The sequence below is a fragment of the Sprattus sprattus genome, assembly GCF_963457725.1.
Source record: "Sprattus sprattus genome assembly, chromosome: 3".
In the NCBI taxonomy this organism is placed as follows: Eukaryota; Metazoa; Chordata; class Actinopteri; order Clupeiformes; family Clupeidae; genus Sprattus; species Sprattus sprattus.
Window position 1 is genome coordinate 45,330,311 of NC_137922.1, and position 15,000 is coordinate 45,345,310.

Genomic DNA, 15,000 nt, shown 5'->3' on the forward strand with positions numbered 1-15,000 from the left:
CACACACACACACACATTTCCGCTTCTGAAGTGAAAAGTTAGACGGAATCGGACGTGAAATTGGAAAGTGAAAAAGTGTAACACAATGCGGCCGCTACAAGGATTACGGTTGGAAAGCTATCTGATCGAAAAAAGAAATGGGAAACCGCCCAAAACAGAGAAGGGGATTTTTTATTATTGTCTGTGTGTATGTGTGAGATGTGTGTGTGTGTGTGGGGGGGGGGGCATTGAGATAAGAAATTGAGCTTTTATTTTGGAAAATCATTTAGTGGTAGCATGACAGAGAACATGACATCTGAGAGAAAGGAGGAGGCCACAGCTTCTGATCGCGAGGCAGCTCAACGAAAATAGAGTCTTTAGTGGTTCTCCGTGATCTTTCCATACCAGAGGCATTGCCATGAACTCTCTGGTCAAGATTCCTCATTTGTTCTTATTTTGTCTAGGAAGGTGTCTTTGGTTATCAGCAAAACAATTTGCAGCTTTTAAAAAAATCCCCACAAAGCAAAGTTCTTGCTGACAAAGCGGAGATGTCAATGGAAAGGTCCAACATGGAACCTTTAGTTCTTATTAGAACCCTTTTCTTGCAGATTGTGGAGCTCAGTAGGGATTTCTTTGTCTGAGGTATTTATTGACATGAATGACATTGACTTAATGGATTCATTAACTTGCATGCGCACGTGCATCAAAACCTTGCTAATACCCAAATGAGGGGAAGGGGAGAAAAAAAAGAAAAGAAAAAAACAGAAAGAAAAGAATTCCAAGGCCATTCTTTCTCTCTCTCTCTCTCTGCTGATCAACCTGTTTTCTTTGCAAGCAGGTTTGGGGGGGGGGGTAGGGCCCCATTACACAAAAATCTGAAATGGCACTAGCGTCTCCCTCCACCCACCTCTTTTCTTTTCCTCTCTTTTCTTCCCATCTTTTGAATCCCTCTCTCTCTCTCTCTTTCTCTCCCTCTCCCTCTGCTTGAGCGCAGGGTCTTGGGGAGGCTGAGGCGGAGGCTGAGGCTGCAGAGTAGATCATGCAGACGCCACTCAAAGCTGCTTACTGGGCCCTGAGGTAGTGCTTTGCATTTCTCCACAGACAAAGAGCTACCAGGCAGCGGGGGAGAAGATGGAGAGACTGATGGGAGTGTGTGTGTGTGTGTATGTGTGAGAATGAGAGATATTATGAGAGAGAGTATGTGTGTGTGTGCGTGAGAGAGAAAGACAGCAAGTGTGTGTCTGTGTGTATATCTGTAAGTGTGCATGTGTGCAGAGGGAGTGATTGTGAAGGAAGGCCGAGGTGGATGAGGGGGAGGGGGGGGGTTGGGCATTCGGGGGGGTGGGGGGGTAAGTAGGTGGAAGATTTGGGATCTGGGTTGTAAAAGGATTACGGGGCGAAATGATCAAGGGGATATTTTCAGATGTGGCTAATTTGGGCCTTGGCCGCCACAGCAATCTGTCACTCGGGCTTCAGCCGAAAAAGGAGCCCTCCCCACCACTATCACGCTGTCGACATACATCACTGTGTGTGTGTGTGTGTGTGTGTGTGTTTGTATTTAAGTGTAGTGTTTATGATTGATAGCGTTGTGTGTGTGTGTGCTTTTGAATATGTGTGTGTGTGTGTGTGTGTGTGTGTGTTTGTATTTAAGTATAGTGTTTATGATTGATTGTGCATGTGTGTGTGTGATTTTGAATATATGTGTGTGTGTGTGTGTGCGTGTGTGTGTATTAGGGATTGTACATATGCGTGTTTGTATTGAAATGTGTGTGTGTGTGTGTGGGAAGTAGGGGGGAGCAATAGAGGCCACCACAGATCAGCCAGACGGTAAGAAGGTCGGAGGGTGCAGAGGAAGGCCTGGTGTCACGGAGCCTGGTGTGAATCCAAGGTCACCACCGAGACTGGCCGTTCGCTTAGGCCTCTGCCACTGCGCACTGCAAACTTGGGACAAGACCAAATGATGGCCCTCTTTTTGCAATATTGCACCCCCAAGGGTGCGTTTGTGTGTGTGTGTGTGTGTGTGTGTGTGCAGCCATCTCGAAAGTGCCGTCCCCCCCCCCCCCCCCGGCACAATACACACTCCTTTATTCCCTGGCCTCTAAAAACGCCCCTCTCTTCTCCGCGCCTTCAGATCGCTCAATGTCATACCTGCTCGCCGCGCTTCCCCGCTTCAAAAACATCCCCCTCCATTTTCACGCTTTCCAGCCGCTTATAAAAGCTAACAGCAGGCGTGAGAAAAGAGAGAAAGGCAGGAAAAGAATAAAAGAACGAACGAATGAAAGTAAGAAAAGAATGAATGAGTGAGTGAGTGAAAGGAGGAGGAGAAGGAGAAGAAGGAGGGGGGAAAAAAAGAGTGAAAAAAAATCCTGTATGTGATTCTTTCCATATTGATTCCTGTCACCAAGGCGCAGCCCCATGGGTCCTCTCTCACCTCAGGAGCGGGCGCTGGAATGCGCGGGCGATCAATGGAGCTTTATGGAGCAGCATATGTAACTCCATGCTTTTGTAAGGCTTATGCTATTAACATTCTCCGCTGGTGAAGAGCAAGGCAAAGCGCTTGGCAATGGAACACATGGAAAGGCAGAGTGCGTCTGTGAGTGAGTGAGTGTGTGTGTGTGTGTGTGGTTGTGTGTGTGTGTGTGTGTGTGTGTGTGTGTGTGTGTGTGTGTGTGTGTGTGTGCGTGAGTGAGTGAGAGAGTGCCTGAGAAATGTGCTGGTTAAGAATGGCAAGAAGCGGCATCACTATGCTCATGTGCACCTGTGTGTGTGTGTTTGTGTATGCCTGAGAATTGCGTTGATGTACATGCACGTGGCAGCATCACTGTGTGTGTGTGGGGGGTGGCTTGTGTGTGTGTGTGTGTGTGTGTGTGTGTGTTCACTGGTCCACACAGATCTACTCAAACGCATGCTTGCTTTTCCGTTCCAACGAACCGCCATGACACAGGATAACACTGTTGGCACGGCAACGCAGCAGGAAGCAAGCTGGACTCTGTGTTGCTAAGGTCAGCCGTGGACATGCCAAGGCCGCCCTGGGCAAAGAGTGCACGAGCAGGCTGACTGATCCGTGGCAGCGAAACATAGCGCCAACACACGCTGATCCAGATCCCCACTGCCAGCACACACCAACATGGCAGAAGAGTGTTTTACAGCGATGCGTTCTGGCAGCGTGAAGAGACGGTATTACATAAACAAACCAGTGTTTGTGGAAGGAAGGATGAAGGAAGGACAGCCAGGGAGACAGACTAGAAAGACAGAGACAGGCAGATGGACAGACGATGCATTTGTGTCCCCGTGTTGGGAAGATATTTCAAAGCCCCTTGACAACCCATGAAAAACATTTCGATTGGAGTCAAGTCAAGAACAGACGTTTACCTCCGGTAAACCCTGTGAATGTCCAGTGGCTTTTTAATGTTGTAATAAATTCCATTTGATCACAGTGATTAAAATATGGTTTGGTAGGACCTAACCAACACTGACGCCCTGTGTTCTGCTGTCTCCTCCCCTCCCCCCCCCCCCGCAAGTATAGGAGTGAACATCTCAGCCAATCAGGACGATGAGACGGACATGGAGACGTTTCAGATGGAGATCGACAGGCAGAGCAAACAGTGCACCTTTAGGACCAACGCGGGGAACTACTGGACACTGGTGTCCCACGGAGGACTCCAGTCAACAGCCACTGAAGTGTAAGCACACACGCTGGACAACTACAGTACACACACACACACACACACAAACAAACTACATACACAGGTTTTCATCTGAAGACACTGTGCGTGTTCTTTTCACAGCAGCCAGAGAGTGAAATGTAGGCATTATTCAATTATATCTCTCTGGAGAACTTGCAATGCCTGTCCACATATCAGAATCTGCTAGTTTCATGTCCAGGTGCAAAGTAAAAAAAGATAACTGACTAAAAACAGTTAGTAGGAGACTGAGTAACCCAAACATTCCCTGATGCCTGTCCGCTGTGCAGAGGTGCCAACACCATGTTTGATATCCAGTGGCTGGGCCGCCGCGTGGCACTGAGGGCCAGCAATGGGAAGTTCGTCTGCTCCAAGAAGAACGGCCAGCTCGCCGCAGTCAGCGACTCCGTGGGTGAGCCTTGGGGAACTGGAGGGTGGGGGGGGGGGAGCTGGTGCTATTAACTGTTGTTAATTTCCTCACTATTGTTAATATTTAATTTTCAATTCAATTCAATTCCAGATATTGTAGTAAGTCGCTTTGGATAAAATCATGTGCTGAATATTTTAAAAATATTGTAATAGTTAATAATTTGTTTCCACTATTTTAGTTTGGTGTATTATTTTGTTTACTGTTGTCGTCATGAATGAGCGATGAGTGAAGTTATAATAAAGTTAAATTCTAATGAAGTTAAACTCAGCTATAATGAAGTTAAGCTCAGCTATAATGAAGTTAAGCTCAGCTATAATGAAGTAATAATGAAGTTAAATAAATAAAACGCATGTTGCATGGTGAGTGCAGGTGAGGACGAGCAGCTCGTGCTGAAGCTCATCAACAGACCCATTCTTATCCTGAGGGGCGACAACGGATACATCTGCCACCACAAGAGCTCCAACACCCTGGACGCCAACCGCTCCGTCTACGACATCTTCACGCTCCAGTTCAGCAACGGGGCCTACCACATCAAAGGTGTGTGTGTGTGTGTGAGTGGATACTCTACCTACAAGGTCGTTTAGGCAGGGATGTGACTAGTCCTAAAAAATCCAAGATATTGGTCTCAATTAAAGTCTCAGAATGTTATTCCATGAGGTTGTTCTACCTACACAGGCAAACCTACCCATGAGGTCACACAAAGGTCAGACACCTGGAAAGGGTCCAGTACAATAAAACAGTTTTTCCTCGTCAGAGATGTGCTTATGTTCTACCGATTGAGGCCACACTACAGAGACAAACAGAATTAAAGGTTTTCCTTGAGAAGTTACCCATACGTCTAGAAAATAGGAACAGAGCGGCACCTTTAGTCTGTGATACCTAGTCTGCAAGGTAGTGTACTAAAGCATCAAGAACTGAAAAAAAGACTGGATTGACTGCGTTATGTGCATACAACCAAGGACTGAATGTAAATGTTGATAATATATACCAATTGTAGGGGTATTGGTCATGTTTTAATCAGTCAAAATGAGTAACCAAGCTAGACGAAACATTAAGACAAGGAGACGAGAGTAAAATTATTACCTTAACAGTACTGAAATTAGAGACAAAGGTAGCACATAAACTCTGTAATGCAAATTAAAATTGTGGGGTTTCTGTTCTTGGCCTTCCATCTCCGCAGGTGCGGGTGAAAAGTTCTGGTACGTCTCCAACACTGGCCTTGTGTGTTCGGATGGCGACACTCCTGAGGACTTCTTCTTCCAGTTCCTCGAGCACGGCCGCATCGCAATCCAGGACAAGAACGGCAAGTACCTGCGTGGGGACCAGGGTGGAACACTGAAAGCCGACGGCGAGAACGCGGACAGCTCCTCTCTGTGGGAATACTGACCCCTGTTGGACAATTTAGGAACTGCATTTAATCCCTCTCACAAGCAAGGAGAATGAGGGAGCTCACTTTAAAACGACTTTGGCTGCAAGACAGAGAGAGTGGAATCCATCGGTTTTATTTACATAAATATTAGTACTTTTATCTTTTTTGTCTTTTTCCTTACAGTAGCATCATATAGGATTCAGGTTTTTGTCTTCCTCAGAGAAGCTGTAACAGTTTATAGAATTAAAATAGGAAATTCAAGATCAGATGTTCAACTCAAATCCACCCCGACACTCAGAAAAGTGGTTAATTATAACCGCTAAAGCCTTCAACGTCTGCTCTACACCTCCATGAATGTAGAATTATCGGGCTGAAATCTTATTCCGAAAAGTTTCTAGGCTGTTACAGTTCTGTTGTTGTCCACACAAAAGAAAACATGCTTCTCGTTTGCAAGTATTACACCATCAGTAGCAAAAACACTACATACCAGAGCCACTGCGGTGATCTACCAAAAAATGGCCTTAAAAGATTTTATACATGTCCCCAGAATGTCCATATCAAGTTCCTTTTCTTCAGTATGTCACTTCTTCCCTGCTGCCCACAAATGTCTTTCACGGTCAATATTTTGCCAATCCTGATGTAGCTAATTACCGAGTCATTATGTAACGTGAGGCGGAAGCGTTCCGGAAACGAGAGATGGTTGTGATTGTGGGTAACGCTAGCAAGCCGGGGGTTCTCCTCTAACGGGCTTGTTGCGGCGAAGTGCTGCTCGGGTTCCTTGTGAAAACCCGATGCGTATGCAAACGGCGATGAGATGACTGCAGTCACCTGAGCGACCGAAGATCTGTGGTATGGAATGCAACCAGGGGAGAGTGGGCCAACTGTATGGACGCAACCTGTATGGTTTTCTTCTTTTTAATTTAGTTTCATTTTATTTGTTGTTTCTTTTTTGTTTTGTTCAACTACATGTTTTGTTTTATTTGGTCAAAGAGAAATGAGAATAAAAAAAAATCATCTGTGAACACACACGGCCATGACATTGGTAGTGACTGACTGCTCTGAAACCCAAAACGTGAACCCAGGCCTTTTTGCAGTAACCTTAGAACTACTGAAAATCACTTCTACTTACAGTACATTTATACTCTGTGTGGTCAGTGGGTCAGTTTGCTAAATTAGGAACAGTTCCGCCATAGAATATGCAGAACAAAAGAGGGGGACAATGGATAACTTGGGTACTGTTACCATACCAGTATATATACTGGAAGAACCCTGTTCAGGACTCCCTTCTTCCCATGCAATTCTCCGAGATGCAAGGCATGATGAGCTTTAATGCAATGCAGGAAAACAACCAGTATGAAACCATTAGATCGTCCATGTGTGTGTGTGTGTGTGTGTGTGTGTGCTGCTGCTCAGAGGATGAGCAGGGGGTTTTCACGTAGCTGCTGGTAGATGCTGAGCAGTCTGTGGCTGGTCCTGCTGCTGCTGGGGCTGACCCCTAGAGCCGTGGGGACCAGAGCCGCTTGAAGGGCCTTATGCAGCATCTGAGGGGCAGAGAGGACACACAAACAAACACAAACACAAACAAACCACCAGTTCACTAATTTGACTGCTTCCACTGATGCCCCTTTACACACATGCTGTCATTGGGAAGATCAGGCCTCATCTATCCTGCCACTTTGGCTCTTTATCATGTCTTCCTCATGGGAAGTAGGGAGGGCATTACAGCAGTTGATCATTACCTCAGCACGCTGCATGGCCTGTCTCAAGCTCTCCTCTCTCAGCTGCACGCGTGACTCCTGGCCTCTCGTACTGCTGTTCAGAAGGCGCTGTTGGCATGGTGATTAAACATGGACAGAAAGACATGGACAAACATACAGAAAATTAAAGAAGTAAGTGTGATGCACTCAATGGCTCGTCAAAGCTTTTATTCAATTAGACCTTTAAAATTGTGTAAGATTGGTCGTACTCGATGTGCCTTTTCTACCTGGATGCGTCGGATCACTGCATAGTGAAGTCCACACACTGTTGCCATGGAGAAGCTGTCAATCTGTACCTCCAGGGCACTTAATGCCCCATCTACAGACGCGTCACTCAGGGTCACCTACAGAAACACAAGCAAACTGATGATTACATGACAGTGAAGCAGGCCATAACCTGAACTGTAGACTTCATCAACACCACACCAGAACCAACATGAACAGACTGAATAAACACGAGGTGTAAGGCTTCAGGAACTTGGGGTAAGAGTGCCACCTGAGAGGGCTGAAGATAGAACAGTCCCCTGTGAAGAGCATAAGGAAGGAAAGGGAGACAGTTGTTGACAGTTGGAAGACTGTCCAGCAGTTCACAAACTGACCCTTATTTCTAAGTGACCGTTAAAGAAAAAAGAACAGAAAAAAGGTGTAAGAGACAAGGAGAACAGAAAAGAGGGGTGTCATTGGATTGGATGCTGAGCTAAAAAAAAAAAAAAAATCACCAGATTCACGGACAGTGCCTTTAAAGAATGGATAAAATGAACAGATGAATAGGATGTAATCTAAAGGTTTTAATCTAAAGGATGTAATCTAAAGGGTGTAATCTAAAGGGTGTAATCTAAAGGATGTAATCTAAAAGGTGTAATCTAAAGAGTGTAACCTAAAGGATGTAATCTAAAGAGTAATCTATTGGATGTAATCTAAAGGGTGTAATCTAACCCACCTCTTTGACGGTCATCCTGGCCGTGTATCCCGTGGGACAGAGCCCTGTCACTGTGGGTGTCTGCAGAGCCTCCAGCCTTTCACTGGCAGCGGACCCGCTCAGCAGCCACCTCAGAGCGGACACACTCACCTCGTGCACCCCTGCCCCCCCTCCTGCCTCTGGAGCTCCGATTCCACCTCTCAGGAGCTCCGCAGACACTTTCACTGTTGCAGAATATGGCGTTGACCTTTGACCTTGGTCTGCCGGGTCACCCCGCTCTGCCCCTCTGGAGCTGAGGAATGCGTGGATGGGGTCAGGTGGGGACGAGGGTTGGTTGGAGATGCTGCTGAGTAACGTGGTGGCATCAAGGCGGACAGCGTCCAGCAGGTCTACAGTTAGTGTGTTCAGCGGCAGGCAGATGCAGTTTGAGTGCTGGGTAGGTACCGCTAAAGGCTGACTACCAGTGTTCTCCGTCCGCTTTGGTTCCTCTAGGGAACCAAGAGAACGCAGGGAGAATATGAGTGAACAGTCCACGGTCAAAGGGAGAGTAAGAGAATGGCCGGTTCCAAGAGGTAACGTCACATTAAGCTTATGCCTCGAGTCCAGCTTCTGGAAAGGGAAGGTGTAAGTTCTAGAAGGGTTCTCTCTTCCAGTGTTCAGGGAACCGGACACGGGGTAGACATGAACACAGAGAGACCACCCATGTTCTAGAGCGAAGGCACCACTGTTCTCCAACGTGCATGTTAGCATTAGGGAGTCCTCCTGCAACACACAGCTCCAGCTGGTGACACCCCGACAGCTGATTGGCTGCTGATGGTCACGTGCCTGGTCCTCTACTTTCTGATTGGACAACATCATGCTGCATATATTAAGGGCTTGGTTGAGACGCCTCAGGCTGTTGTTCTTGTTCTGGACGATGCTTTTAAGTGCAGATGCCCTGTGGGAAAAGAGAATAAATTAAATGAATGAAAGAACATTAATATACTAATATATAACTGCAAAATCACTGTAAAACTAAATGCATGGCATATATAACAAGATGCAAAGTGCTCATGAACAAAATAAATTGTATTAGTTATTAAATTATATGCAAGAGTAGTATTCTTAGACTCAGGGGTTGCCATGTTTTGACAAGGCTTTGCTTTCTATATATCCATGCAAAACTGAAGTTCAACACAGTTAATAACGCAACACAGTTAAGCCTTAACGGCTGATGAAAAGCAGGAAAGTTGGCTCAGGAAAGTTGGCTGTTTAATTATGTTACTTTCTAATATTTTAAAAATGAAACGAAATGGTCCTCCATAAATCACCATGTAAGGTCTCCAGGTAAGGATTCACCTACTCCAGTGATGCTTCAAATCACACACTCACCTCTCCCAGACATTCCCAATCCCCGCCAGGAGGTCCTTCACCCTCTGGCCCGCCAGAGAAGAGGGTAGCCTGGGAACGCTGCCTACATCGGCCTCCTGAGGGAGTCGGATCTTCTGGAGCCTCCCTTGGAGAGAGAGCGCCAGCAGTTCAACAGCGCCCCCAGCTGTTTGACAGACCAAATAAGTTATAACCATATAGCACTTTTAAAAATAGACACTGTCTAAAATCGCTGTAAAAGGGACTAGTGTTAGGCAGGTGGTATTTTCATCCCAATGGAGAAGAACACCATGACCACAGGCCAGCTCTGACCCATCAGTCTTCTTGTTGTGAAAGGAAAGATCTTCTTTAATGTGGTAGCAAGGAGGGTTGTCTCCTATCTGAAGGCAAAGAGTAGATCATTTAAGTTGGATGACAGTCTGAAATGGGCAAGGGTGTAATTATTGGGTATGAGCACTTGCATGTGACAGAGAGGATTAGCTGCTGTTGAAAGTCCCCAACCAACAGCATCCTCTTCGGTGTATACAAAAAAAAAAAAAAAAAGTCACAATGGTCACTAAACTTGTAATTACGAGGTGGCTGTAATTCTCGGTGACGCCACTGGAGTGGTGAGAACATTATGTGGTTTCACCGAGCACAGGGACTTTAAATATGTAGATGGTGAGCTCATTTTGCGAAGAAGATTGACTGACACAAACACTACCATGTGGAGATTTTTTGTGTTTTTATGATGAAACTGTGAAGAGTCTTTACCACAAGGGCTTTAGTTTACGATCTGGTGTGCAAGTTTAGGATAACATATCATTAGGCCTGTCCACAGGTACCATAACTCAATATGGCTGACCTTGTGTATTGCTTTATGACTGTGTGTGTGTGTGTGTGTGTGTGTGTGTGTTGCATCTGATTGAGTATGTGTGGGGTGGTAGGTTCGAGCTTGTGTCTGTGTTTACTTCAGCAGCAACACCATGGACTCCACAACCTCAGACGAAAGGACCATGACCTCATCATCACGTTTGCCAGAAGCAGTAAAGAATGGCTCCCCTGACGAAAACACCCTTCACATAATCACAAGGCAGCTTGCACAACTCAGCAATTACCTTACATCGCCTACCCGAATCTCCCATCATCTAGAGCAAAACATCTGAGCTATGCGCGCACACACACACACACACACACACACACACACACACACACACACACACACACACACACACACACACACACACACACACACACACACACACACACACACACACACACACACACACACACACACACACACACACACACACACACACACACACACACACAGGTTTCAATGCTGGGTTGATTACCTGAGGGGTCGCTTGAGGTTGTTGTCATGGCGATAACTCTGCAGACGTTGAGGCTAACGGGGGAAGAAGAGGCGGACTCTGGTTGTCCTGGTTGATCTGATGAGGACGTTACGTTCACCTTCAGCGATAGCAGGTCAATGGCAGTGCTGTAGTAAACATGGTTGCCGTTCACACACGCACACACCACCGGGCCCCGAATGCTGAACTCGCTGAACCGTGCCACCTTCCCTTCACTGCCTCCATCATTGGCCGTCAACAGCAGCACTCTCCCTAGCCGCCCAATCGCAACCAGGCTTCTTGGGACGTGCCCTCCCGTTTCCATGGCAACCGAGGTTCCAATAAACGCTATTGGCTCCTCCAAGCTGTGCAGGACTCTCAGTCCCGTCCTCTGCCTGGATGAGGATACAGGCACCAGCAGGGGCAGGTAGCACAGGCGCCCGTCTGGCAGACCACAGAGGACCACAGGAGAGCTGACGAGGGCAGCATCCACCCCAAACAGGAGGGTAAAGAGGGCTGGCTCCAAGAGGAAACAGCCAGGAGACCCAGAAAGGTCACTGAGGGAAAAGGAGCCTCCACTGGGATAGATGCAACTCAACACAGGGTGTCCAATGGTGGCTCCTCCACCTTGATCTTCAACAGACTTGTTATGAGCTTGTGTCGCCTTAATGGCTGGCACGCGATGCTCTGCCAGTTTCTGGAGGCTGGTGGCTTTCGAGGAGGATCCCTCTGAAACTTTGTACAGACTCAATGTCCACATGGCCTCCTCCTGAGATACGGTAATGATGATGTCCCCAGCCAGAAGGAAAGAGACGATCGTCTCATCCTTGAGCAGGATGGATTCCCCTGCCACTCTCTGTAATATGGGATTTTGATCCTCAACAGCCAAAGGAGAGGGAGGCCTAAACAAGGGAAAACGCTTTTACATTTAACATGCAACCCAGTATTGTAATAAACTAACAAAATCACAATAGGCTTAGGCATAATGGCCATCCTAATTGATTCGAAGTTATGGAAAAATTATGGAAATATGAGGAAGAACTTAAATAACTAAGCAAACTGGAATACCTGTCACCATAAACCATGGCTGCTTCTGAGGCTGTATTACTGATTTTTTTTTTCTAAACTATTGTGTTCCATTGTGTTATAATTATAATTGTGTATGATATTATAATTATGTATAATGTTAATGAAACAGAAGATAGAAACGTTACCTGGGCTGGTGTGGTGAACTGACACAGTAGATGCCATCTTTCTCACAGGCAGCATAAATATGACGTCGTTCACTAAGTGCAAGGTGTGTAACAGGTGTGTCGAACTGAAGAACAGCCTGGAATACAATACAACGGAATTTAAATCAGAGGACTAATGGTTAACCTTTACACCAAGCTAGCAAACTAACTTGTGATGGTACGATCGCCTGCAAACAGCCTTGGAGAGAGAAAACCCTAATCAACTCGTTAGAATTACAAAATCTCCGATGTCTGCATGCATATATAGACTGCGTTACAACATACTGTAGCCACAAACTCACAGACAGTCTCTTATCCTTGCTACTGAATACGAGAACGTCGCCTCCAGTGCAAAGGAGAACGTCTGTCCCAGCCAAAAGTATTTTCACGTTGGCCCTGTTAGACAAACCGAACTGTGCCCACGATTCGACAAAGCACCTAATAGGCTCCATCGCTGAAAACAACCAGTTGAGATGGTTGTCACAAACAATGTGTCAGGGGGTAGATATTTAATCTCGCAGAAATATTTCAAGTAAATGCTCCAAAATGCGGAACACCAATCAAGACTCTACATGTCTTCTTCGTCTGTGGTACGATCAAGTGATTACATCTATTTGTGGATTGCCATCTACTGGTTTGGAATGTAACTCGAATTTGATGAGGACAAGAATTTCTTCAGCCGCTGGAACAGACCTGCTGATTAGTTTCCTTGGAACAATTTCTTTTTAAAGTTTACCTTTGAAGAAAAATTTCTGCGGTACAACATATTAATAGTTCAATGTTAATTGCATACATGATGGCACAGACACTTCCGTGATTGCTCTTTCCCTCTCCCCCATCCCTCTCTTGAATATTTGCCCCTCTGTCTCTCCAATAACGCGTACACACACAGGTGTGTCTTTATTTGCATTGAAAAGGGAAGAGGATCCGGTACATCAAACAAATGCATTTTTGGGTGGGATAACACTCGTGCATTGTTTTCATGATTAGCCGTTGCCTGAGGCATGGGCGTGGAGTCATGGTTGCAACTAGTGAATTCAATTCAGTGGAATGCCTTGCGGTTGGGCATTTTATTCTGCGCATCAGATATGCACTAACAAGATTCTGGGTCAGTTAAGGCCTATTACCAAGTGACTTTATGCCAATATTTAACTCTACAAATCCATGAAGAGTTGACCGTTTAATTTCCCTCTTACACATTCAGTACTGCGTTAGTCTTTTGGCAATCTTTTGTATCTGTGGGTGAGCCGCATAACTCGTCTTGTGTCAGAGTCTGAGGGTCGATTCCATACATGGTCTGTATGAGACAGGCAACATGACAACTACCCCCTTTACACAAGAGGAGCAGGCAAGTCTGCCTGAAAACTCAAGTAGGGCCAATTCAAAAGCGCCGCGGTTGAGTTTCTTCCTCATGTCTCTGCGCGTAGTCGCCTCTGAAGTCAGTCTCTGAAACAGATTGCAGAAAAAGTCTAGTTTAGAGGTACTATTAGCACCTTCGGCATTATCGGACTCATTCTGCGTACAAAATAATAAACCTAGCAAAACTAGTTCGGGTGTCATCTTGACGGATTTACGTAAACACGGAACGCTTTCACATTGTTTACGAGTTGTCAGTTTCATTTTGATTATTTTGGTAGAAAGTTAAACCGCAATCATGTCAGCAAGGATTCTTCTTGGTTATCTTCGATCTGGCGTCAGTGTTTCCAAGAAAGCCAAGGGTCTATCGAGACCACAGACAAAGATATTTGTCTCTGGACAACAATGCTGGTATGATATGCAAAGTATTAAATTAACATGGCACATTTGCATCGTAGTCAACTAATATGTATGGGTCCAAGAAAAGTTTCATAACTTTATCGCGCTGAATAACATATTGATCATTATTCTATTGAACTATGCTTTCGGGGAAGTCTTGCATTCTTTGAAATAAGGGGTTAATTATGCACATCGTAAGGGGCCATGGGAAGAAAAGAGGAGCCATGTGAAGAATGCGTAGCAGTGAGGGGAAGAAAGTAAAGAAACCCAACCCCAGCAGCCATTGTAGGTTACATAAGCAATCCTATATCTATACCAGATGGACCAAAGAAGCGGACTGACTCGTTTTAATGGCTGTGAGGTTACTGATTTTTGAACTATACAACACAAATGCTGTGATGTGTAGTAATGATGAATCCACATCTCTATTTAAAATGTTTTGGCTTCTATTTTTAGTCTCCTCAGGATGTGGTTTTACATATAACCTCTAGTCTCAGTTAGCATACTTCATACGTCATTGTGTTACAACTGCAGTATGCAATGAATGCTAAAAGACATAAACACACACACACACACACACACACACACACACACACACACACACACACACACACTCACACACACACACTCATGCCTATAAACTCTAGACAGTATACCTGACCACACTTCTGTATATTTGTATCCGCACCAATCATCACCCCCCCCCCCCCCCCCCCACCCCAGTTCCATCCATGTGGACAGTCCCCCCGTGGAGCCCTCCCTCACCACCAGCTACGCCCACGGCACCTCCACCCGCTCCCTGCTGTCCTGCACCGTGGGCCAGGCCCTAGAGGCAGCCGCGGAGCGCTGGCCAGACCGCGAGGCTCTGGTCTTCGTGCAGGACGGCGTCAGGAAAACCTTCGCCCAGTTCAAGCAGGAGGTGAGTGCTCCCGGCTTCCTGTTCCAGACAGGAAATGATGTGGGTTGTGGGGGCTGCAGGTGGCAGCTGGGGGGTCTGCTGTGTTGCGGGTCCTGTGGAGATGGCAGACATGTTTTGTTGTTCTGTCCACACCCACACTCTGAGATCTTGTATGTTTAGCAATTCCAGTTCGAGGTCTTGCTGAGGGTCTTGGCGTTTTGCCAAGAGCCTATAAAAAAAGGCTCCCTAAAAAAAAAAAAACGTACATGCAGGTAATAC

The 15,000-nt window shown here is 46.1% G+C and overlaps 3 protein-coding genes across 3 annotated transcripts in view; 2 read left to right on the plus strand and 1 right to left on the minus strand.

Annotated features, from left to right (window-relative positions):
* Window positions 1-5,478, plus strand: part of fscn2b (fascin actin-bundling protein 2b, retinal) — a gene marked incomplete at both ends in the record, with an annotated part of 14,536 nt that extends 9,058 nt beyond the window's left edge. Inside the window, 4 exons of the mRNA XM_080834523.1 lie at window positions 3,506-3,662; window positions 3,953-4,074; window positions 4,462-4,629; window positions 5,273-5,478. Of these exons, the coding sequence (XP_080690649.1) occupies window positions 3,506-3,662; window positions 3,953-4,074; window positions 4,462-4,629; window positions 5,273-5,478 (653 nt within the window). The remainder of the gene's footprint in view (window positions 1-3,505; window positions 3,663-3,952; window positions 4,075-4,461; window positions 4,630-5,272) is intronic.
* Window positions 5,479-6,870: 1,392 nt separating this feature from the next.
* On the minus strand, window positions 6,871-11,596 carry faap100 (FA core complex associated protein 100; the record flags this gene model as incomplete). The annotated part of the gene is made up of 5 exons (XM_080835520.1): window positions 6,871-7,002; window positions 7,446-7,562; window positions 8,159-9,074; window positions 9,509-9,671; window positions 10,840-11,596. The coding sequence occupies 5 exons, from the start codon at window positions 11,594-11,596 to the stop codon at window positions 6,871-6,873; spliced, it is 2,085 nt and encodes a 694-aa protein (XP_080691646.1).
* A 1,940-nt stretch (window positions 11,597-13,536) lies between these two features.
* Window positions 13,537-15,000, plus strand: part of acsf2 (acyl-CoA synthetase family member 2) — a 39,050-nt gene continuing 37,586 nt past the window's right edge. The window contains exons 1-2 of the mRNA XM_080834017.1: window positions 13,537-13,835; window positions 14,547-14,742. Coding sequence (XP_080690143.1) covers window positions 13,723-13,835; window positions 14,547-14,742 — 309 coding nt within the window. The 5' untranslated portion in view covers window positions 13,537-13,722. The remainder of the gene's footprint in view (window positions 13,836-14,546; window positions 14,743-15,000) is intronic.